Consider the following 24404-nt stretch of genomic DNA (forward strand, 5'->3'; position numbering starts at 1 on the left):
TTAAATCTCAAGAAAAACAAAAAATAGAATCTACAAAATAGTAGTTATCAAGCCTACTGCTACATATGAAATAAACCTTTTAGAAAGATGGGAGAGGAAAATACAAAGAGCAATATAATGGAAGTGTGAAAATAGATGATCAATGGAGAAGAAGTAATAATAAAGAACCTGAAGAACTATATAACGAACCAAAAATAACGACGTTAATCAAAGCACAGAGAATACGATATTTAGGACACATTGAAACAATGGGAAAGGAAAGAATGCCGAAAATGGTACTTTCACGAAAACCAATATAAAAAAGAAGAAAAAGTACACCAAGAAAGAGATGAAAGGACAGCGTATATGAAGACTTATAAAAAAGTAATATTGAGAATTAAAAAGAAAAAGCATTGGACAGAAATCAGTGGAAGAAAGAGGTTAAGAAATGTATGGAAAGAATATAAGAAATATTAAATGTATTTTATATAAATAAAATGTAAACGCTAACTGTAATGGAAAATTAAATTTTTTAGGCCAAGACCTTTAAGTTAAAGTTTTAAGAATTAAAGTTTTTGATTCAAATCTTTGTACTGAATGTCAGAAGGTGGGTGATTTGAATCACACTTTCTTTGAGTGCACAAAATACATTCCATACACCTACAATTTAATCGAAGATTTAATAAAATGTAATGTTTTTCCACCTATCAATGTATCCTATCTATTGTCTCTGAACATGAAATTTATCTCTGAAACTAAAATTAACCTCTAAATTTATTAATCCTGCTAATTTGATACATTATGTACATATGAAAAAAGAAGAAAAAGATGTATAATGGAAAAATGTGGTGAACAACTTGGATAGTCCATAGCGGCCAGCTGCAGCTTTTGAATTGAGTAGAGAGCTGTGGAAGAGTTTGCTATGGAACTCTAAAGACATCATTGCCTTTTTTATGTATGAATAGAAAACAAAAAAGTTGTGACTGGCTAATTGACACCCAAGTCTATGCCATAAAACAAAAAAAGACCTTTAAGACATGTTGAGCTTTATAAATACCTGAGCTGAAGCCGAGTGGGTAGTTGAAGCGTCTCTTTGGTTGTCGTAATGGTTGACGATGACTTGGTAGTGATGTTGACGCCATGTGAAAATATCATTCCAGTGAACCAAATCATCCGCAATGACTGGTAATCTATTTCTCCAAGTTTTCACAATAGCTTTCATATCGTGAAGCGAATTGTGGTGGCTCTGTAACAAACCTTTGTGGATCTGGTAAGCTTCTTGAAGCTCCATAATCTGTTGAGCAGCCTGAAGGTATGGTAAATGGATATGACTTACAATATGAGGAAGTCTTCTCCATTCGTTTAAACATAAAGCGCTGGCACTTTCTACGTATCGCTCAACATATTTTAATGGTTTACTATCATCTGGCTGACATATTACTAAAAATCCTCCATACATGGTTATTTTCCAACCCAGTTCTTTTGGACAAGAGTACTCTACATTTGCGGACGCCTCTTTCATTAACTCCCAATTAGGTATTCTCCATGCACTTTCTAGAAGCAGGTACGGATCGTAACATCCATTCTTTGCGTATTCCATAAGAGTGTCCCATTGATTGAGCTCTTTAGCACACCTAAAAAATAGAACATGACATATTAATAACTTTAAAAAGTTTCTTTCCAGATCATATTTTAGTTGTCCAACGGAAGATATTAGATATTCAAAATTTTGGTCCACTCTGTATAATGAAATGTTGAGAATTCCTTTAAATATAATTATATTCTTTAATTATCACAATACCAGTCAGCACACAAGTTAAGTACTTGGACTAATCCTTCACAAAGGATTAACGTGAAAGACGCACATTCAAGCCAAGAAAACCAAAATCAACTTCAAAATACAACAAATGAGCCCTGGTATGTAAGCAATAAAACCCTACACGAGGATTCAGCTACACCTGTGGTAGAGGAAGAAATTCGAAGAATCTCGAATAACTACCTTGATGGACTATGAAGTCATCCAAATAATGAAGCAAGACTGCTAAACGCTCTTCCCGGATCTGCAAGACGATTGAAGAAACTATGGCCAACACACTTAATAAATTAAATATATGATCTAATGTAAAAGATATAATAGGAGGATTGCCATAGGGCAGTTTCTGCCTCAACTCTCAAACTATTTACTTATGGCTTCAATGAAGCAGATTGTAAATTAAAACACGTAATAAAAAAATTTCAGACTATGGTAAAAACTGACCGGCAAATTAGAAGATACTAATTACTACAATAAAAAAAGATAGCTGCAGTTGTTCCAATGGATCTTTGCACAAACGTAATGATTGATTTGCAAATGATGTTAAATCAAAACATTAAGTAAAACGTACGTCGGCATAGGGCTTTTCATTCACAGTCATTTGTTTCAAGTCTCTGTCATGTGTCACATAATATTAATATATCTACGTCATACGTTATTGATATAACCAATGATACAAACCAAAGACGTATGGCGTAGATATATTAATATTATGTGACACATGACAGAAGCTCGAAACAAATGACAATCGATGAAAAGCCCTATTGACTGTCAATGTAATTATTAGGAAATGGCTATTATCCCGCTGGACGTATTTTATATAAAGATATTTTATTGAAGTGTTTGATCGTTTTTCCTTATTGAGGAGATTGATGGATTCAACATTAAACAGCTTGAACATCATACCGACTATTACTAATATGAAGATAAATACAGAACGCTAATTCACAAATAAAAAAAAAACAAAAAGTTAAACAGTAATCCCGAAAATAAACAAATAAATTTCCTATAGCCAGACTCATGTAGTATAGTGACAAGTTGTATGTTCAAAAATATTACTTGTTTTATTAGTTTAAAAATAAATAATTACCGATTTTGATAATCAAATTACAATGAAATAATCAAAATTACAATGAAATGTACAAAGACTAAAAGTTTAAATAATATGAAAAACTATTTTTAAACAAAACAAATGCGCCAATAAAAAAGAGAACTAGTATAAAAAGTAATTCGTGAATAATTTCATGTATGTGCAAATATCCGTTGGAGCAACTGTGGCTAGCAAAATATGTTTTTTTCTTCTTACCTAATCCAATGGTCATTCCACAACAAAGTTTCCCTTTGAGTATGCATAGGGACAGGTCCCATGCTATTATCGGCTTTATGCTTGGCCATTGCAGCCTCGTAAGCGGCTTGAGCTTGTTCGAAGAAGCCATGCTGCTCGTAAGCGATTGCAATGCTGGTCTCTTTATAGTGAGCGTGTCTTTGCCACAATCCAGCCCAGCAATCTTCTTCACACAGTAGGTGGTAGAGTTCTCCGAGACAATCCAGTAGTTCCTAAAATTATTAAGTTTATAAATACGATTAATATGTATTTGATAATACGAGGGCGGGTCAATAAGTCCGTAAAATAGTCACTCGGAACTAAATCTGGAGAATGGGGCGGATGTGGGAGCAATTCGTAGCCTAATTCATAGATTTTTGCCATGGAAACTGCACAGCATTGTCCTGGTTGAAAAGAATTTTTGCTTGGCTAAAAGCGGTCGTTTTTTTCAATTCTTCATTGAATTGCCCCAATAAGTCGGTATAGTATTCGACATACCCTTATGAAGGTAGTCAATGTGGATTATACCGCGTGCATCCCAAATAACGGTCGCCATGACTCTATTGGCTGACAAACCCACCCTTGCATTCTTTGCACCGATTTTCCCCGAGAAACCCACTGTTTTGACTGCTGTTTGGTCTCCAGTGTGTTGTAGTGGATCCACGTTTCATCAACGGTTATGAAACGGCGCAAAAATATGTCCATATTGCATCTGAACAACGCCAAACATTCCTGCGAAATTGTCACATGGTTGCGTTTGTGGTCTATTGTAAGCAAATGTGGCAAATCTTTCAGAAAGTTTTCTCATACCCAAGTGATCATTCAAAATTGAAACCACTGAGCCATCTGAGATACATATGGCTTCCTCAATCCCCGATCGGCTAAAACTATATTTTTTTCCATTTTCTTCTTTTCTGGAACGGCCAACGGATGTCTCCTGCTTATTTCCCACTTCAGGTGGTTAGTGGACAAAGGCGCCATCTACTTTGATGGCCATAAACGAAAACGATTTAATAGTATAAGTGTGATCTTTTACATGGAATCTACTAACACGGGAGAAATCGTGCGAATAGTGTTCCGATCTATGGACGAGGTCGTGAACTTATCAGACCGCCTAAGTATGTTTTAATTATTTTTGCAAAAGACTTGAATATTTCAAGTTTATGACAAACTTTGAAATAATATTTGCATGTTGAAATCGCAGTTGTTTAGCTCACAAAATATTATAATTCAATAAAAAGATAATTACAGTTTTTAATGGTTCTCCTTCAAACTCATAACAGCTTGCTGGATTTGATGATTTAGGCACAGACATCTCGTACGCCATTTGTTCAAGACCAAGAGCCATTCGGTGCCACAGATTATGAGATTTTCCTAGGTAAGTCATTAGGAATCTAAAAAAAAAAACAATTCAAGAACATGTATCATATATTACAAGTAAAGAACAAAAATATAAAAATCAAATCAATTAATAACTTACGGTGCCATCTGTATATGGTTGGTACATCTGTATAACGCCTCAACAAAAGTATTAATTGCACTAGGATGACAATCTTTCTGTATTATGTGTGTCCCAGATGTAATGAATGGTATAATGTCTTTTTCCAAAGTCTAAAAAAAATAGTTCAGTAGATACAATTACATTATGGATACATTTTTTTATAAAGTAAAAGATGATATTGTTATGTTGAATGGGTTGCATGTGAGAGTTCATTTTGAATGAAGTAAAAAAACAGACGGATGCTTCTTTTCATGAGCATTTTTCAGTGCGTCACAAATGATAGAAAAAAAGGTAAGTTCGTGATAATACACATTTTAGTGACATGACATTTTAGTTACATGTGACAGTTGTCACATTTTATTTGCAATTTGGCATAAAATCAAATCAATTGTGTTTATTGCATTTACAAAATGGTATTTTCTTTGATTTGTGTAGTCTTATAAATTGTACAGATTATATTCGTAGATATATTATTATTTAATTCGGAAATAATTTTTTTTCGATTATAGCGCCATCTATTGACAACTAGAATAAATGTTATAAATGTCACCGACGAAATGTAATCACCGACGTGCGTTTTTTTCTGTCACATGCAATTTAATGCGTTAGAAAGAAATCGAAAAACTGTGACGCACTGAAAGATCCTCATGAGAAAAAGCATACTCTCAATCATTTATTGTAACTTCCGACGACCGGTTTCGCTCTCTAAAGTATGCAGAGCATCTTCAGGTCAACGGTTACAAGTCACTAAATGCTACAAATAAAAATCAGAGTTAGAACAATGTCTGGTTGTAAAAGATGCTAAAGATCCATAAGATCAAGCTAATATTGAACAACATACATAAAAGTAGTTAAGATAGCAGACAAATACATATGCATGTATACTCGGGGGCGGTAACAAACGTCCCCAAGCTCACAAACACATGCAGGTGTATACCGTCTGTAATCATGCAATGATAACATGTGGTACTTACATTCGGTTACAAGGAGTTACTTCCTGAGTATTCATTAACATGATATCTTGCTTAAGTTATGCTAACGGGATATGGTGGAATAGACGGAAAATGTTGCAAAGGTTAACAAGTTTATGGAAAAAATTTATTATTTATTATTTCCATAAACTTGTTCACCTTTGCAATATTTTCCGTCTATTCCACCATATCCCGTTAGCATAACTTAAGCAAGATATGTTAATGAATACTCAGGAAGTAGCTCCTTGTAACCGAATGTAAGTACGACACGTTATCATTGCATGATTACAGACGGTATACATCTGCATGTGTTTGTGAGCTTGGGGACGTTTGTTACCGCCCCCGAGTGTACATGCATATGTATTTGTCTGCTGTCTTAACTACTTTTATGTATGTTGTTCAATATTGGCTTGATCTTATGGATCTTTAGCATCTTTTACAACCAGACATTGTTCTAACTCTGGTTTTTTATTTGTAGCATTTAGTGACTTGTAACCGTTGACCTGAAGAAGCTCTGCATACTTTAGAGAGCGAAACCGGTCGTCGGAAGTTACAATAGAGAGTTATCAAGTAAAATTCTATCCATCCGTTATTTTGACACGTAAACGCTATTTTTTTACGGTATAAGTTTTAACGTATATGTAATTTTAGAGTTATCAAGTGGTTGAATTTCTGCTTCACGTTAAATAGTTGGCAGCTGTCAGTCAAATTTCGTATTTGACAGCAAAATAATTAAATTTGTTTAAATTTTCTTCTGTTTTTGTTTTCTTTCACCCAAGATACATATTTTGTAATTTTGACTTGTTTTGTACAATTTGGATTTCAAATTTTTCTAAAAAATATGGAAGAGATCTTAGAACAGGCAATGTTACTTGAAGCCAATGACGATGATATAGAGTACTTAATACTAAATCTCGTTTTAAATGATGATAACGTTCAAAATCAAAATGTACATCCTGTCTTTAATTTCGATACCTTAGAACCTGAACAAGCCAAACAGTATTTTCGGTTTGAAAAACAGGATATTCCAAGGCTTGTACAATTGTTAGGGATACCAGATATAATTGTAACAGAAACTGGCCATACCTGTACTGGTAAGTAATGCTGAGAGGAACTAAAACTTTAAACTCAACCAAACCAAAACCAAGCCAAGAAAACAAAGACAAAACACCTGTTAACATACAAAATAAAATTTCATAACACAACATATTTATTTATTACATGAACATGACAGAACTGAAATGGCCGAGTCACTCCGAGTCCTGCCGAATTGGTGCGATTTGCTGCTAACGTTACCGTATTTTAAGCCCGCTATCCGACCTACCGTAACGGAGCACGTTAACGTTAAAATCATTTCCGTTATTCAATATTCATACTGCGCATGCTCCATTGCTAAAATAACGTTACCGTATTCTCCTCGAGTTACTTGATAACTCTCTAATAAATGATTGAGAGTACGTCTGTTTTTTACTTCATTTAAAAGAGGACAAATGGTAAAACCAAAAATTACCAAAAATGTTGAAAAGACAGAGTAATCTAGATTTAGAAGAATTGTGCAATGCGCAATACATGGTCCTTGCTTCTCAATAATGTCACAACAAAGACAATTAAATTAATAAACTGCGCGTCACAGAAAACGGGCACCCTAAAAAATGGATAATTTTTGAGGTTGCGTATCTCCTAAACCTGTTGTCCGATTTAAGTGATTTTTTGAATATGTTATAGCCTTATTCTTTGTCAATATCCCTGTAATAACATTTTTGCCAAACAGGTAAATTTTCATTGTATACCGGGTGTACGAATCAAACTGTGTTTTTTTCTCAAAGTTCGCAACACCCTGTGGAATATCCTAGCAATTATAAAATATTGAAATTAAAACCCAACTATAGCCTCAGGTTTTCTCAACATTCTGTTTTTTGATTCATTCGTTTATGTTGGATAATACAAAAGTTAGGTACTTTAACAATTAGCCATGTTCTTTTTCAGTACAGGGTCTTTCTAAACAAGGGCGACAAACTTTAAGGGGCAATTCTGCATTAAAAAATGATGACAGTTTGCTTTATAATCGTATGTCCGCAAATGCTTCGTTTGCGAGATACGGGATGTTGAATTTTTTCTTACAAACTGACGATTTATTTATTGCTTTAAAACCGGTTGAGATATACAAATGAAATTTGGTGGGTTTTAAGACGTAGTTATTGCACATTTTTTGACATACAATTAAGAATTTTATATTCGCCATTGGCGTGCATACGGGTAATATGATCGGTCATATTACCCGTATGCACGCCAATAGTGAATATAAAATTCTTGATTGCAAGTCAAAAAATTCGCAATAACTATCTCTTAGAACCTATCAAATTTAATTTGCATATCTCAACCGGTTTTAGGGCAATAAAATAAATCGTCAGTTTGTATAAAAATTCAACGTCCCGTATCTCGTAAACGAAGCATTTACGGACATAAGTTTATAAAGCAAACGGTCATTATTTTTTTCATGCAGAGTTGCCCCTTAAAGTTTGTCGCACTTATTTACAAACAACCTATACTGATGAAGAACATGACTAGTTGTTAAAGTACATAACTTTTGTATTATCCAACATAAGAGAATGAATCAAAAAATAGAATGTTCAGAAAACCTGAGGCTATAGTTGGGATTTAATTTCAGTATTTTATAAATGCCAGAATATTCCACAGGGTGTTGCGAACTTTGAGAAAAAAACACAGTTTGATTCGTACACCCGGTATACAATGAAAATTTACATGTTTGGCAAAAATGTTATTACAGGGATATTGACAAAGAATAAGGCTATAACATGTTCAAAAAATCACTTAAATCGGACAACAGGTTAAGGAGATACGCGACATCAAAAATGACCCATTTTTTAGGGTGCCCGTTTTCTATGACGCGCAGTGTATATTAGTCACATATAAAAACATCAACCAATTTAAAAGTGCCTTTGAGGTTCTGTCAATTTTTACTTCACTAGTTGAAACAAAAGTTAGAAAGAATCCACAATATTACCTATTTGGGCGTCAACGTTAACGATAACTGGGATATAAATAAAGAAATAAAAATACGCATTGAAAAAGCCAGAGCCGCTTTCTATAAATTAAAGAGAATTTATATGAATAGAGATATTATGTTAAACCTTAAAATCAGCTACATTCTCCACATTGCTGTATGGCAAGGAGAGCTGGACCCTTTCAGAGACACTAATGAAAAAATTGGAGGTCTTTGAGATGTGGATCTATCGACGAATATTGCAGATAAGCTGGGTTGATCGAATAAAATATAAAATAGTTTTACATCGAATGAAAAAGAGCACAGAAATAACAACAAAAACGATAACAATTCGTTGGATCATTACATCGCCGAAATAGGAAATAGTTACAATATTTCGGTCATGTAATGATACATCCAGAGAGGTATAACTGTCTACACCTCATAATACAGGGCAAGATCTCTGGAGGAAGAGGCCCAGGCTGAAGAAGAACGTCCTGGCTCCGAAATTTCCAAGAGTGGAATCAAGAGACCACCGCTAATCTGCTTAGAGCTGCCTTAAACAAAGATATTATTTCCAATATGATCGCTAACGTTCGATAATCGGACAGGGTATGAAAAGAAGAAGGGTCTAAACAAGATAAAATAGTAGTCAGCAGGGTAAGTAACATTAATATAATCCTCTAAATTATTATTAAAAATATTTTTTCTTACCGTTCTTTGTTCCGGCTCGAGAATGGCCCATAATTTTGGAAATAATGACAACCACACATGCTCAGCTAATGATGTGTCCATGTGGCACAACTGTGACGTAGCTAATAAGAATCTGTCAGTAGTAATATTTCTAGCAATTTCTGTGGATTCGTAGTCCTTTTTCAACATTTTTATTGTCTCTTCTCTTATAACAGGCTTTTCTTCTACCAAAGGATTCGAATCTATGTTACTTAAGTCGACATCCAGCACTTCCTCTTTAATTTCGGAGGTATAGAAGTCCGGATTTTGGAGCTGGTGTCTGCTGAATTCTTCGCGTTTTTGTTTTTCTGGTATAACAGACGTTATAGCAGGTAATATACTACTTTCGTGAGACATTCTAATACCATCGCCTGAAATTTGCAAATTGTAAGAACTTTGAACTACTAGTAGTATGAATCTATTAAGAAAAAAACACATAATGTGTGTTCTTTAGAAATTCTACTATATATAAATGTGTGTTCATAAGAAAAGATGAAGAATACAAAATAACTCATGATGCTATCCCGACATACTTATGTCGACATAGTGGGGTCGACACAGGTGGGATGAAAAGTTCGTAGGCTGACACATAGATGACCCTACTGGTATTAAATCCAAATGATTTTTAATCAGTCCAACCTTCCAAAGATGTATGTATAAATTCGACAGCTGTCGAACTATTAGTTTATGAAATATAGCGTTTTGAGTGAAGCAACTTGTGTTAGTTTAAAAAAAACGGATAAAAAGAATTTCGTGTGTTAAAAAGCATTGCTTTTTGGCGAAAAAAATTACTGTTGAAGCCAAAGCTTGGCTTGATAAACATTATTCAGATTCTGCACCAGGAGAATCAACCGTTGACAAATGGTTTGCTAAGTTTAAACGAGGCGAAATGAGCACCAAGGACGATGCACCCAGTGGAGGCCCCAAAGAGGCTGATACCGACGAAAGCATAAAAAAGTCCACAAAATAATTTTGGATGACCGTAAAGTGAAGTTGCTCGAGATAGCTGAGACTCTAAAGATATCAAAGGAACGTGTTGGATATATTGTGCATCATGCACAATGTGCATGAATATTTGAGTATACGAAAGCTCTGTGCAAAGTGGGTACCGCGAGAAGTCATAATCGATCAAAAATAACAACGAATTAATGATTCTGAGAAGTGTTTGAAGCTCTTCAATCGTAATAAAACCGAATTTTTGCGTCGATATATTACAATGGATGAAACATGTGGCTCCATCATTTTACACCGACTCCAATCGACAGTCTGCCGAGTGGACTACACGTGATGAACCGACTCCAAAGCATGGAAAGACGCAAAAGTCGGCTGGCAAGGTTATGGCATCAGTATTTTGGGATGCGCATGGTATAATGTTCATCGACTATCTTGAAAAGGGAAAAACCATTAACAGCGACTATTCATTGCATTATTAAAGCGTTCGAAGGACGGAATCGCGAAAATATTGCCCCCTTTGAAGAAAAAAAGTGCTATTTGATCAAGACAACGCACCGTGTCACAAATCAATGAAAACGATGGCAAAATTTCATGAATTGGGCTTCGAATTGCTTCCGCAGCAAACGTAATCACCAGATATGGCTCCCAGACCGTACACGACAATTAGACCGGTATCATTAGACCGAAAGCAGTAGACCGAACTCATTAGACCGAAAAGCACTTTATCGAAACTTCACTAGACCGAACAGCATTAGACCGAAATGGTGCATAAATTAAAAAGATTGCAGTAAATTATGCTTTTGTATTTTTGAAGATTTTATGAAGATTTTGTATATCTGTATTTTTGTTTATTGTATTTTTTTGTATTACTTTATATAAAGACTGTGTAAATTGTTACTCTGTACAGTCTGATATAAACTAAAAACAAATAAAAACAACAAAACACAAAATACAAAGCAAAAAAAAACAACCTCAAAACTCGCCAGTACTTTGTGCTGCCAGTCCTAAGCCTGGATTACGGGTGAAGGGAGGTTGATGTTACCCTTGCTCAGATTACAACCCTGTTTGAGCACCCTGTATTATGTATCGCTGTATTATGTATCGTATATGCTTTTCGGGCTCCTGCTTTTCGGTCTCCTACTGTTCGGTCTAATGAGGTTTCGGTAAAGTGCTTTTTGGTCTAATGAGTTCGGTCTACTGCTTTCGGTCTCTTTACAGTAAACCCTCCCAGAGACTACCAACTGTTCGCTGACCAGAAGAGAATGCTCGCTTCAAAAGAAATTTAGCACCAATGAACAGGTAATCGCCAAAACCGAGACGTATTTTGAGCCTAAAGACAATTTGTATTACAAAAATGACATTGAAAAGTTGTATGACTGCTATAATCGTTGTATCGCCCCCGAAATTAACAACACTCACCGGCACAAAATTCCGCCACCCAAAATTTTTTATTAAGTTTGACAATTTATAACTTTATTATTTGTGCTCCGATTTTCAAGATTCTTGCACCAGTTTGTAGGTAAATGTATTGATATCGTTTTGTATTATTTCAGTAACAAAAATTTTTTGCTTGCATGGCATTATACAGGGGTGCATGAAAGCGTTGTATTTTCTCTTAACTTTAAAAAACTCTGGAAGCTCAAAAAATGGAAGAGCTGATTTTGTTTCATAGTCCTGTCATATTATCCCGGAGGCATCACTAAAATTTTGTTGTTTGAATTACCCGAATATCTCTTTTCTTGTAAGAGCTGTACCATTTTTTGTAAATAAAAACACTGATTCATAAAATAGAGGTTATATTGATAGGATTAGAATGGCCCGCATGCAGCCCAGATCTCAATCCTATTGAGCATTTATGGGATGAATTAAAAAAATCTCTTCGCCGTCATCCTAGGTCTACAGAAAATTGGTACAGTTATGGCCCTGGTAGAGGAATATCGGGCAATTCTCCAAGCAAAGATAACACTTCTTTATTCGATGCCAAACAGATTGCGAGCAGTCGTTGCTGCAAAAGGTGGACATACCCGCTATTGAATTGTTTTGTTTTGTTGTTAATTTGGTTCTGTTTTGATAATTTTAGTGCGTTCGATATTTTTAATTAAATAAACCTTCAAAGCAGTGTTTTTATTTACAGCTCTTACAAGAAAAGAGATATTCGGATAATTCAAAAACAAAACCTTAGTGATACCTCCAGGATAATACAAAAGGAATATGAAACAAAATCAGCCCTCCAATTTTTCCATAGAATTTTTTAAAGTTAAGAGAAAATACAACGCTTCCATTCACCCCCGTATAATGCCAACTAAGCAAACAATTTTTGTTATCGGAATAACAAACGACATCAATACATGTACCTACAAACTGATGCAAGAATCTTGAAAATCGGAGTACAAATGATAAAGTTATAGATTGTCAAACATAATAAAAAATTTTGGGTGGCGGCATTTTGTGCCGGTGAGTGTGTATATTAAATAATACAGTATAGCCCGAAATAAACACTACTGAAACTGAAACATAGGTTTCTCTTTCTGCACGCTGTCATACCCAAATTAACTTTTATAGACCTGCCAAGTAATTCTTAGCAATTATTAATAATTAGTAATTGTTAAGAATTACTTGGCAGGTCTATACAAGTTAGATTGGGTATGACAGCGTGCAGAAAGAGAAACCTATGTTTCAGTTTCAGTACTGTTTATTTCGGGCTATACTGTAATATCAAATTTTAACCAAAACAATTTCTTTCTGTTAGCCTACGAACTTTTCAGCCCAACGATTATCATGGGGATTTTTCCCCATGATTTACTATGGGATCATTTACAGGAGAATTTTCCTGTCATCATCGACGTCATAAAAATGAAATAAAAGCTTACCTGGCGCAGCTGTAACAAGCAAGAGTTCAATGCATTGCTTAATCCAATAATGTGGACCGATTGCGTCCCAATTTTGAGAACAAATGATGTAGAGAAGCCTATCGTGAAGTCGTCTGGGCATAGCTTCATCGAAAACTTTAAAAAACTTTGCTCTAATGTGCGGCTGAGTACACCTTAACCCAGCCAAAAACGCTGGTTCTAGTTTAGAAGTAAGTTCGGTTGCCTTTAATTGTTTGTCGCTAAAAACATATTTACGATTAGCAAAAAAAGTCAAATTATATTAAGGCATTGCCTGTAATACTAGATGTGATAAATAACCTCATTTGAAATGAAAAACATGTTTTTCCAGAGAATTCTTTTATTTTATACGATATAATCTTCTTTTAGCTCAATACAAAGATTTTCCAACTTTTTTATGCCGTCCGAACAATATTATTCTGGAAGTTCTGTGTATTTGTTTCGTCAATTATCTATTCGTTCGAGCTGATTTTCTTATTTACAAGGCATTTCTTCACATTTCTTCTTCTTCTTTAATTGCAGTGCCCAAATTTTAGGTGTGGGTAGCTTATACGATCATTTTCCAATATTGATCTTGATCTTTCGCGGCATGAGCCAGTCCATTGACGAAGGTTTCAAAACCATGAAAATTTCTTCCTACCGATTTCTCTTTCTCCCTCGATCTTTTCGTTGAGTATTAACTGCAGTATCCAGTATCTGCTACCTTCATTATATGCCTGAGACATTAAAGATTTCTCTTTTTTATCATCTTCGTTAAGTCGCCTTCGCCTTGACCTATTCTGTTTAAGACTTCTATATTTGATATGCGTTGAATTCATGATATTTTGAGCATTCTACGATATGACCATATCTCAAAGACTTCTAATTTGTTCATTATATTAACCTTTATGATCCAGGTTTCAAATCCATATAGTTATATAGGACACACAAAACATTTTAGAAACTTGATTCTTAATTGTAAGTTCAGCTAAGGATTGCACAAGTTTCTAAGTTTCATAATGCCGATGTTCATCGGTATCACGCACACCTTCAGCAAAACTTTCTGCACTTTTGTTTTGTCTTTCTTTGTTGCCTTCTTGACAACTTTATTCGCTTCTGTATAACTTTCTCTATTTTGAGTTGTTTTTCTCTGCTTCTGTTCGGGAATTTGGTAATTTAGTATGGCATAACTAGACCCAAACCCAGACATCCAAAGTGAAAGTTACCCTCCAACACTAAATTCTTCTATATGGTCCACATTATGTTCAGAAAAAAGTCACACCTATGGGGGGGGGGGGGGGGGGGAGAAATCGGTAAATTCGTAGTTTTTTACGTTTTTCGTCAATATTTCTAAAACTATGCCGTTTAGCATGAACAACCTTCTATACAAAAATGTTCTACATTACATTTGAAATAAAAAAGGTCCTATGCATAATCCTTCTAAAATAAACGGTTCTAAAGTTACGGAGGTAGTATAGTATAATTGGTCCAAAAAAAGGCCTAACCCAAACATCCAAAGTAAAAGTTTTCCTCCAACACCAAATTGTTCTATATGGTCCACATATTGTTCAGTAAAAAGTTACACCATTTTCAGCGTCCGGTTTGGGGGGGGGGAGATGGGGGAGAAGTCGGTAAATTAGTAGTTTTTTTTTACGTTTTTCGTCAATATTTCTAAAACTATGCTTTTTAGCGTAAACAATTTTCTATACAAAAATGTTCTACATAAAATTTAAAACAAAAAAGGTCGTATACATAATTGTTGTAAAATCAACGGTTTCAGAGTTACGTAGGGTGAAAAGTGAAGGTTTTCGATACTTTTATGTTTTTTGGGCAATTGATGGTATAGTGATAAGCCCTTGAAGAAACGTCAACCTCACCACCCAAAATCATCATCAATTGCCCAAAAAATATAAAAAGTATAGAAAACCTCCACTTTGCACCCTCCGTAATTCTGGAACCGTTGATTTTATAACAATTATGTATAGGACCTTTTTTATTTTAAATTTTATGTAGAACATTTCTGTATAGAACATTGTTTACGCTAAAGCATAGCTTTAGAAATATTGACGAAAAACGTAAAAAAACTACTAATTTACCGACTTCTCCCCCATCTCCCCCTCAAACCGGACGCTCAAAATGGTGTAACTTTTTACTGAACAATATGTGGACCATATAGAACAATTTGGTGTGGGAGGAAAACTTTTACTTTGGATGTCTGGGTTAGGCCTTTTTTGGACCAATTAAAATATACTACCTCCGTAACTTTGAAACTGTTTATTTTAGAAGGATTATGCATAGGGCCTATTTTATTTCAAATTTTATGTAGAACACTTTTGTATAGAAGGTTGTTCATGCTAAACCGCATAGTTTTAGAAATATTGACGAAAAACGTAAAAAACTACGAATTTACCGATTTCTCCCCCTCTCCCCTCCCCCAAACCCGACGCTCAAAATGGTGTGACTTTTTTCTGAACATTATGTGGACCATATAGAACAATTTGGCGTTGGAGGATAACTTTCACTTTGGATGTCTGGGTTAATCCATCTTTTGGATCAATTGTATCATACTAATTCAAGATTATGTGCTTGCTGCTTTCTATTTTGTTTGCAAATGTGAAAAGAAAAAAAAAAGAAAAGCTTTATGCGGCTTAGAAGGGGTAAAAAATGAGAAAATAGTAAAAATATAAAAGAATAAATTAACATTTTGTATAAAATAAATCGAGAGATGTAAATAAATTAAAGAGAGACCACAAGTTTCTATGCACATATTAAGAAAAATGTTACCAAAATACTTACGTATAGACATAATTAACAAGTTCCAAAAATTGAGCATTTAGTTCATTATCATCTTGGAACCGTTTTTCTACATACTGCATCATCTTCACCAATAAAATTGATTTTTCTCGTAAACTCGGGGCTTGATTTAGAGTTACTACATTTTTGCATTTCATCCATTCTTCCAACATCTAGAATATCAATAAAGAAGTTAAATTGTGATTGTCAAAATTAAAAATAAAAAAATAATTATAACAATTTCTACTTACTCTAGTTATGAACTTCATAACTTTAATATCCTGCGTTCTTTCTATCAGTCCAACCAAAATCGAACCAATAAATGTTTTTCTCATCTCAACTCCCATAACTACGACCCTGGTTTTTACTAGATCTAAACTCAATATTAACAGTTCGCTCGTCAAGGCGGTATTTTCGCTGGAATGGTTCAGGTGCTCTCTTGATAACTTGTTTAGAACCCGCATGAAGGGAGTAATCAAAAGATCTATGTAAGAATGATTGTTTGCACAAGCTGCTTTTAGTATCATTACAGTGCCGAAAAGACTAGAAGGATTTTCTTTCTTCTCGTAGCTACTTAGACCTTAAAAAATAAATTTGGTTAAATAATTGTTTACAGATAATATGACATCAGGACAAACATGACATGAGACTGTAAAGATCTCTTAACAACCTGGCAAAAGATAATAAAGTCTTTAATATGGGTGCCAGGTCATGAAGAGGTATATGGGAATGAACGAGCAGAGTTGTTGACAAAACAAGGCTCGAAAGAAACTTTTACAGATTCAGAACCATTCACTGGCATCACCAAAGAAGCTACAAAAACGAGGTGGAGAAGTGGCTTATCAGGATGCACCAAAATAAATGGAAAGCAACTCAAGGGCAAATCTAGACTAAGAAAATAATGCAAGAATATCGATAAAAAACTCTCGGACAATTTGATGAACCTTGATAAACGAGGGATTGAAATGGTCACCGAAATGGTGACTGGACATTGTCGTTTAAGAAAACAGCCATACAAACTTGGTAAGGTGAATGAACCATGGTGCAGAAAGAGCGAAATGGAAGAAGAGACTGCCATACCCATTATATGCCAATACAATGTGCTAAGTGATATGCGGTAGGAATTTACTAGTCAACTGGGGATTGAACCAGAAGAGATCCTAAAACTAATAATAAGTAAACTGTTGCCTTTCGTTGAGGTCACATGACTTATTAGAGCTTTTTTTTATTACATATTTTAATTTACAATCTGCTTCATCGAAGCTATAAGCATATAGTTTGAATGTTAAATACATGAGGGAGAAGCTGCCCTGTGGCAACCCTCCTATTATAATTTTTTACATTTGATCACAATATGTATATTTAATTTATTAAATCTGTTGGCCATAGTTTCTTCAGTCGTCTTGCGAATTCGGGAGGAGTGTTCAGCAGTCTTGATTCATCATTTGGATGACTTCTCAGTCCATCAAGGTAGCTCTTTGTGATCCTTGGAATTTCTTCCTCTACCAAGGGTGTAGCTGAGTCCTCGTGTAGGGTTTTATTGCTTACATACCAGGGTGCGTTGAATATTATCCTCAATATTTTTGATTGGACTCTTTGTATTATCTTGATATTTGATGGCTTTGAGCAACTCCAGAGTTGAACACCATAGGTCCAAATTGGTTTTATCATAGTTTTATACAGGGGCAGTTAATTTTCAATATTGAGTTTTGATTTTCGACCAATAAGCCAGCTCATTTGTCGTATTTTGATGTTGATCTGGGTTTTCTTGGCTTGAATGTGCGGCTTCCATGTTAATCTTTTGTCAAGGGTTAGTCCCAAATATTTGACTTGTGTGCTGACTGGTAATTGTGTATCATTTAGTGTTATTGTTGGACATACATCCCTTCGGTTTGTAAATGTAACTTGGGTTGACTTCGTTTCATTTACTTTCACCTTCCATTTGTTGAGCCATGTTCCCAATTGGTCAAGGTGGTTTTGCAGTTGTACAGACGCGATAATAGGGTCCTCATTGACAGCGATTATGGTGGTGTCATCAGCGAATGTTGAGATTTGGGTTGTTTAATGCTTAATGATCTATAGTATTTTTACTACAAAAGCGATATTGCGTAGGTCAAAATTTTTGACATAAGAGAACTGTCAAAACATTAGAATGTGACTTTTCATTATTGCCATGTTTATAATAAACATGACAATCATGAAAAGTCACATTCTAATGTTTTGACAGTTCTCTTACGTCAAAAATTTTGACCTACGTAATATGGCTTTTGTAGTAAAAATAATATATGCTTAATGCTTAATGCTATTAGAGCTTAATGAAAAAAAAACAAGGTATGGATGGTGCAATAGGTCTTAGGACCAAGCGAGTCTAGCATGAACTGAGAAGAAGAAGATTGTACATTTAATTTTATCCCTTCAGTGGACGCATTTATTCGACGAACACTTTATGCGGCATTGCTGTCTGTTTAAGAGAGAGTTCACTGTATCGGTTAGCATAAAATTTGGAGGAAAGTATACATATAGCGGGGAATTATACTTATGATAATGATACCAAAAGAATAACCAAAAAATATTTTCGGAAAATAAAAAAAGAAAACATAGTACACAAAAATGTCTGAAAAGAAAAATAACTTGGTAGAAGGAATTTATAAAAAATGTAAGAACCTTACCTTCAAATATGACTTTTCCTACAGTAGCATAAAGAATGTCAAGTTCTTCGTATTTACAACTCAAATTAGTATTTGTTCTTTCCATTGGAAACAGAGTAAATAGTTTCGTTAGGAGATTATGGACTAGTTTAATAATTCTGCTATTGTTTGAAGTTATGCATGCACCAATTCCTCGCTGGAGTGGTTTAAAACTCGCTAAAAATAAAAAAAATGTAACTACTATTTATCTTCAGTTTGAGCTTCCTTTCGTATGCCATAAGACAGGTTTCATAATAATTTGTTAATACCCGATTGAGTGATGCAAATGATAAAAGGATAATTTTATATCCGAGTCGACTTCAGACTTTTTTTTTAATTAAAATATTAGAGTACATGCGTAATGTTTTAATTGGCACTCTCCTTTACTTTGGTGTCAGAAATATCATCATATCAGTGGTACTAGAGCCCTATTGAGCCTCGACCTTACCCAGTCTCCGCCTGACATCTGTTCATCGTCAACTGTTGTCAGTTTGCTGCGACGATTTTCCTTGCGTCTTCGTTCACAGTAATTTTTGTCTCCCCTTCCCCATTTCTTACTTGCGCCACCAATAGGATTCTTTTGGGTAAGTCATTTTCATTTGCTTTTGACACATGTCCAGCCATCTAAGGCAGCGGTTCTCAAACATTTTTAGACGCGACACCCTTGTAGGGCGAAAATATTTTGCGGGACACCAACCCTTGAAGCGATTTGGGAAACGACAAAAAATGAAATAAATACAATTCTGAGGCTCATTTGATTTCAATATAAACTTGATTTCAGATCAATAAAATACAGTACATTTGATATTCAAATATCCTTACATAATGTGATGAATGAAACAAACTGTTTCGATGATGTTTTCATTATATCCTTTAAAATTATGGTAATCTTTGTTCGTTTGACCCTCAAATCCCTTGATGCTTGAAGTTTGCTTCTGAATTTGTTTTTAATGTAAGCATATGCAGAGAAAGAAGACTCACAGAGATAAGTTTATGTGAAACACACACGTTTTTTCACTGCAACCTTGAAAACAACATTATTTTCTGAATATACCTGCATCCAGAACTTTTCTTGGCTTCCTTCACAGTATTTGAATTTTAAACTGCTATCTTCGCTTATCTCAAGTAGATTAAGAAAAACTTCATTTGCCATTCCGACAGGTTAATTTTTTGGGTCGCACGAAAACGGGTCCATCATCCAGCTATATAAGTCATCTGAGTCAGGAAAATAGTTTACAATACTTTCTTCCAAACCTTGCAAATGAGCAATACCAATTTTAAAGAAGTTCGTTTGAGGATTGATTTCATTTGTTATAACAAATTCTTGTAATCGAGAGAAATTTGTGAGGTTCCTCTTTTCAACAAATGCTTTAAAAATGTAATTTTGTTACGCAAGGCTTTGATTTTATCTAATTATGCTCCTTCTTTGCCTTGAATCGAAGTAGTGGTTTTATTTATTATTTGACATCTTTTAATTCTTGGAGGAAAGACTCCTCTGTAAATGTGATAATCAGTGGATCTTTTAGTTCAAACAGTCTTTATAAAATTGTTCCCCTTGATAGCCACCGGACCTCTATGTGGAGCAAAAGATTGAAGTGAGCTATACCCATATCTTCAGCGGTGAGCTTTAAAAGGCGTGCTTGAAGCGGACGGCTCTTCACATGGTTAAGTATTTTCACAGAACCATCCAATACGTCTTTCAAATCTTGCGGCATCTTTTTAGTTGCCAAACAATGGCGATATAAGATACAATGACCTCTGGAGACATTTTCTGCCACTACCTTTATTCTAGACACCGCCCCTCTAATTTTACCAACCATTACAGCCGCTCCATCACTGCAAATATCCACACATATACTCCACTCTATATCATTTTTTCTTATATGCTCGTGGATAGCCTTGGAAATTTCTTCACCAGTGGCATAACTTTTAAGCACTTCACACATAAGGAGTTCTTCTATTTTCATATATATATAATCGGTTTAAAACGTCCTCCGACGTCTTCCGATGCCCAATCTCCATGCATCTCTATCTTCCCAAAGGTCTTCGTCTAAACCTCTCTCTCGGATCTCTCTGTCTATTCCTTCTCTCCAGCTCTTTCTGGGTCGGCCTCTTTTTCTTTTTCCATTTGGTGACCAATCTAGAATCTGTTTGGGCAGACGGTGTTCTGGCATTCTCTGCACATGTCCATACCACTTTAATTGTTGTACTTTTATATCTTCGACAATCGTATGTGTGACTCCCATAATCTCTCGTATACGTTGGTTATTAACTCTTTCGAGTTTTGATTTTCCTGCGGCACGTCTCCAGTAATCCATCTCCGTGGCTTGTAGTGTTCTTTCAGTAGTTGTCTTTAATTGCCACACGTCACTTCCATACATTACTATGCTCTTTATAATAGTGTTGTATATTCGATGTTTATTTTTTTTGGATATATGTCGATCCCAAATAATACTATTTAGTTGCGATATGGCCCTTCTACCTTGAATGTTTCGTTTTTTTATAGCCTGATCTGATTTGCCGTCGTCCGTGATTTCTACTCCTAAATAAGAATATTTATTGTTGTACTTAATGTGTTGTCCGTCATTTAAAATTAGACTCTGCTCGTTGCCACCGATGTTCATGTACATTGTTTTATCTATGTTAACTTCTAATCCCCATTTTTTGTATTCTTCGATTAATTTTCGAGTCATGTATTCAAGATCGTCATATTCGTTAGCAATCACAATTTGATCATCAGCAAAACATAGAGTGTACAGGTTGTTATTATTTAATTGTATACCCATGCCGCTGCATTTCCGCTTCCAAAGTTTCAATGCTTGTTCCAGATATATTTTGAAAAGTGTCGGCGATAGGCAGCATCCCTGCTTCAGTCCTTTGTCTACTACGAAACCTTTGGAAACATTCGTTCCTATTTTAACTTTGGCGTTGGCGTTATCATATAGTTTTTCCACTGCTGTTATGAGATTTGAGTTGATGTTCGTTTGTCTTAGAGTGTTCCATAACTTATTTTGGGGGATGCTATCGTAGGCCTTTTTTAGATCAACAAACAAAAAGTGGACTTCTTGATTTACGGCAACCTTTTTTTCTATAAGTTGAGTGATACAAAAAAGGTGGTCTATGGTCGATCTACCAGCTCTAAAACCTGCCTGTTCTTCTGCCTCCATATCAGTGTATTCTCTTTCTATTCTATTTTTGATCATTTTCCCATAGATTTTACTAATGGTACTAGTAACTGCTATTCCACGGTAATTATCGCAATTTTGTTTGTTTCCTTTTTTATGTAAAGTTGAAATGGTAGAGGTTTTAAATTCGGCTGGAACCTCTACTTTGTTTATGCAGTTTTGAAAGAGTATTGTCAGGTGCTCATATAGTTTTTCAGTTCCATTTTTTATTAGTTCTGAGGGTATATTGCCAGGTCCGGGTGCTTTTTTGTTTTTGAGTGAAGTACAAATATCCTTTACTTCCTTTTTCGTGATTCTTATAGGAGATCTTCTATTTTCATACCGAATGGAAACCTCACAAACACAAGCAGAACAGTAAGTCCAGCAACGTCGGTACTTTCATCAAGCTGTAAACTGAAGAATTCACAAGTTTTTAATCTATTTATAAGCTCTCTCCCCACAAAGTCTGAAATAGTGTCAATTCTTTTGTTTATAGTGCTGTTTGACATCTGCACATTATCAATCTTCTTGGTCATATCTGGACCTAACATGCATTGTACGACATCCCTCACGCAAGGTTTAATCAGTTCCTCGGCAATGGTATGGGGTTTTCCAGCTCTTGCAATGTGCAAACCAACAATACATAATGCTTCAGTGGCGTTTTCGTCTTCATTTTTGCAGACTCTTTCCATCATGCATGACCCTGTCTGAAGAGATGAAGCACGACGTTTGAATGTTTCTTCGGCCTTATCGGCTTAACCAGGATGATTACTTTCCAATCTTTTTTTAATTTAGACGGAACCAAGCACCCATTAGCAACAATTTTGTGACAATTAACGCATTGGCCTTCTGGTGCCTGTTCGTTGCCAACTTGAATAAAGCCATATAACGTAAGATAGCTAGGATCATACCTTCTTATTTTTCCCCGAATTTCTTTTTGGTAAGGAACCTTCTTTCCACGAATTGAGGGAGAACAACTTGGATGAGCTGGACTCGAATGGATCTCGTGGACATTTGCATCTTCTCCATCTCTGCTAGTTGTCACTGAATCAGTTACTGAATCACTGAATCAGTAATAGTGCAGACATATTTCATGGAAAAAATAGTAACATAAGTACATAATATTATACATATTAATTCCAATGAGTATAATTACTTACATCGTCACTATTCTTCTGCAGTTATATCTAAAACTTCCACTTAGAAATCTAACTCTACTTTTTACAAAACTCACTTATCGGCTGCAAGAATGAATGCAGGTAGCAGTCGCGTCGGTCGAATTTGGCTGTTTGTTTCTCGGTCGCCATCGAGAATACACAAGTACAAAAATAGTCAACATGTTTCGATTGGACAGTGGCGCAGCGGCCGGTTGTTCGAATTTTCTTAAATTTTCCACGTCACCCTTGGCAAATGCTTGAGGCACCCCAGGGTGCCGCGTCACCCACTTTGAGAACCTCTAATCTAAGGCTACCTATTTCTATAAAATATATATCTCTACAATTTACTATTTATTTATACTTATGGAAGAACCCGAAATTATATTGGATTCTGCAAATACCATTCTCACATATTGTGAAAATTATTCTTCCGGGCATCTTCCGTTTAAGGATGAGTACACAATTTGCATCTGTTTTGTGGACGGTCCACGTTTCTGTTTCTTTCTACTTCTTCAGTTGTGGCATCATCGCCTGTTATGGGAAAACTCAGGTAGGTAAACTTGTTTACTACTTAAAAAATTGTAGTTTTCAATGCTGAAATTTTGTTTGGGTTGTCTAGCTTTATCTGTATTATTCGGAATCAGTGCCAACACTTTGTTTTTTCCTCGTTTATTTTAAGCCTCATATTTTGTGCGGCCGTTAAGAAGGTGGAAACCAGACCGGTTAAAAATGGCATACATTATTAATATTGGCGCCCAACGTGGGGCCCAAATAATTATATAATAGTAAATAAGACAAAAAATATTGTGCTTACCAAGAATCTGTTCCTTTTCAAACACTGTCAAAATATAAGTCAAGAGCTCCAAGGCTGTACATATATTGGCGACATTATGGTTAGGGGCTTCAATTGATGTCAAAATCTTATCAAAAAATGCTAATTTCAAGTCCACTGGTTGTGGCCAAATGTCTGGTCTTAAAGCAGTTTTCAGTAGAATTACACAACGTCTTGAAAGTACTTCTCCTGGACTGTTAGCAACCGGATTCATAGGATTAGTAGGTGCAGGTTCATTTACCTAAAAAAATAAATAAACTAGAGTTTAGTTTGTAATAAAGTATATTAGCGTTACACTCCAGGTGCACAGAATATGTTCAGATATTTCCTATATATCATGGGAATGGTTAGTAATTTGGCGGTCAGAGGTAATATATATTTTTTGGGAGATTGATCTATGATTTGGGTGATTGATGACTATCGTTATCGATAATCGTTAAACTTAAAAAGCGTTCTTGTGCGAAATAAAAATAAACTTCTAAGTGTATAATAATAATATTTATATTAGTGCTGAGGTTAACATTTAATTTAAAATGGCCAGTGGCGGAACAGGAACAATCCGAAAGGAAACCTATAGAAAGAATGAAGAACTATCTGATAGTGGCGACGAAGAATCTAAGAAGAAA

General features: G+C 35.1%; 1 protein-coding gene across 3 annotated transcripts in view; it reads right to left on the reverse strand.

Moving 5' to 3' along the window:
• Positions 1-24404, reverse strand: part of LOC114332931 (transcription-associated protein 1) — a 206440-nt gene that overhangs the window by 30468 nt on the left and 151568 nt on the right. For all 3 annotated transcript variants that reach the window (XM_028282723.2, XM_028282721.2, XM_028282722.2), the window contains 10 exons: positions 23761-24019; positions 18608-18802; positions 16190-16518; positions 15942-16111; positions 13149-13387; positions 9307-9695; positions 4597-4727; positions 4366-4510; positions 3099-3349; positions 1037-1613 (listed from right to left, as the gene is read on the reverse strand). In XM_028282723.2, coding sequence (XP_028138524.2) covers positions 1037-1613; positions 3099-3349; positions 4366-4510; positions 4597-4727; positions 9307-9695; positions 13149-13387; positions 15942-16111; positions 16190-16518; positions 18608-18802; positions 23761-24019 — 2685 coding nt within the window. The remainder of the gene's footprint in view (positions 1-1036; positions 1614-3098; positions 3350-4365; positions 4511-4596; positions 4728-9306; positions 9696-13148; positions 13388-15941; positions 16112-16189; positions 16519-18607; positions 18803-23760; positions 24020-24404) is intronic.

This window comes from Diabrotica virgifera, chromosome 2, assembly GCF_917563875.1.
Source record: "Diabrotica virgifera virgifera chromosome 2, PGI_DIABVI_V3a".
NCBI lineage: Eukaryota > Metazoa > Arthropoda > Insecta > Coleoptera > Chrysomelidae > Diabrotica > Diabrotica virgifera.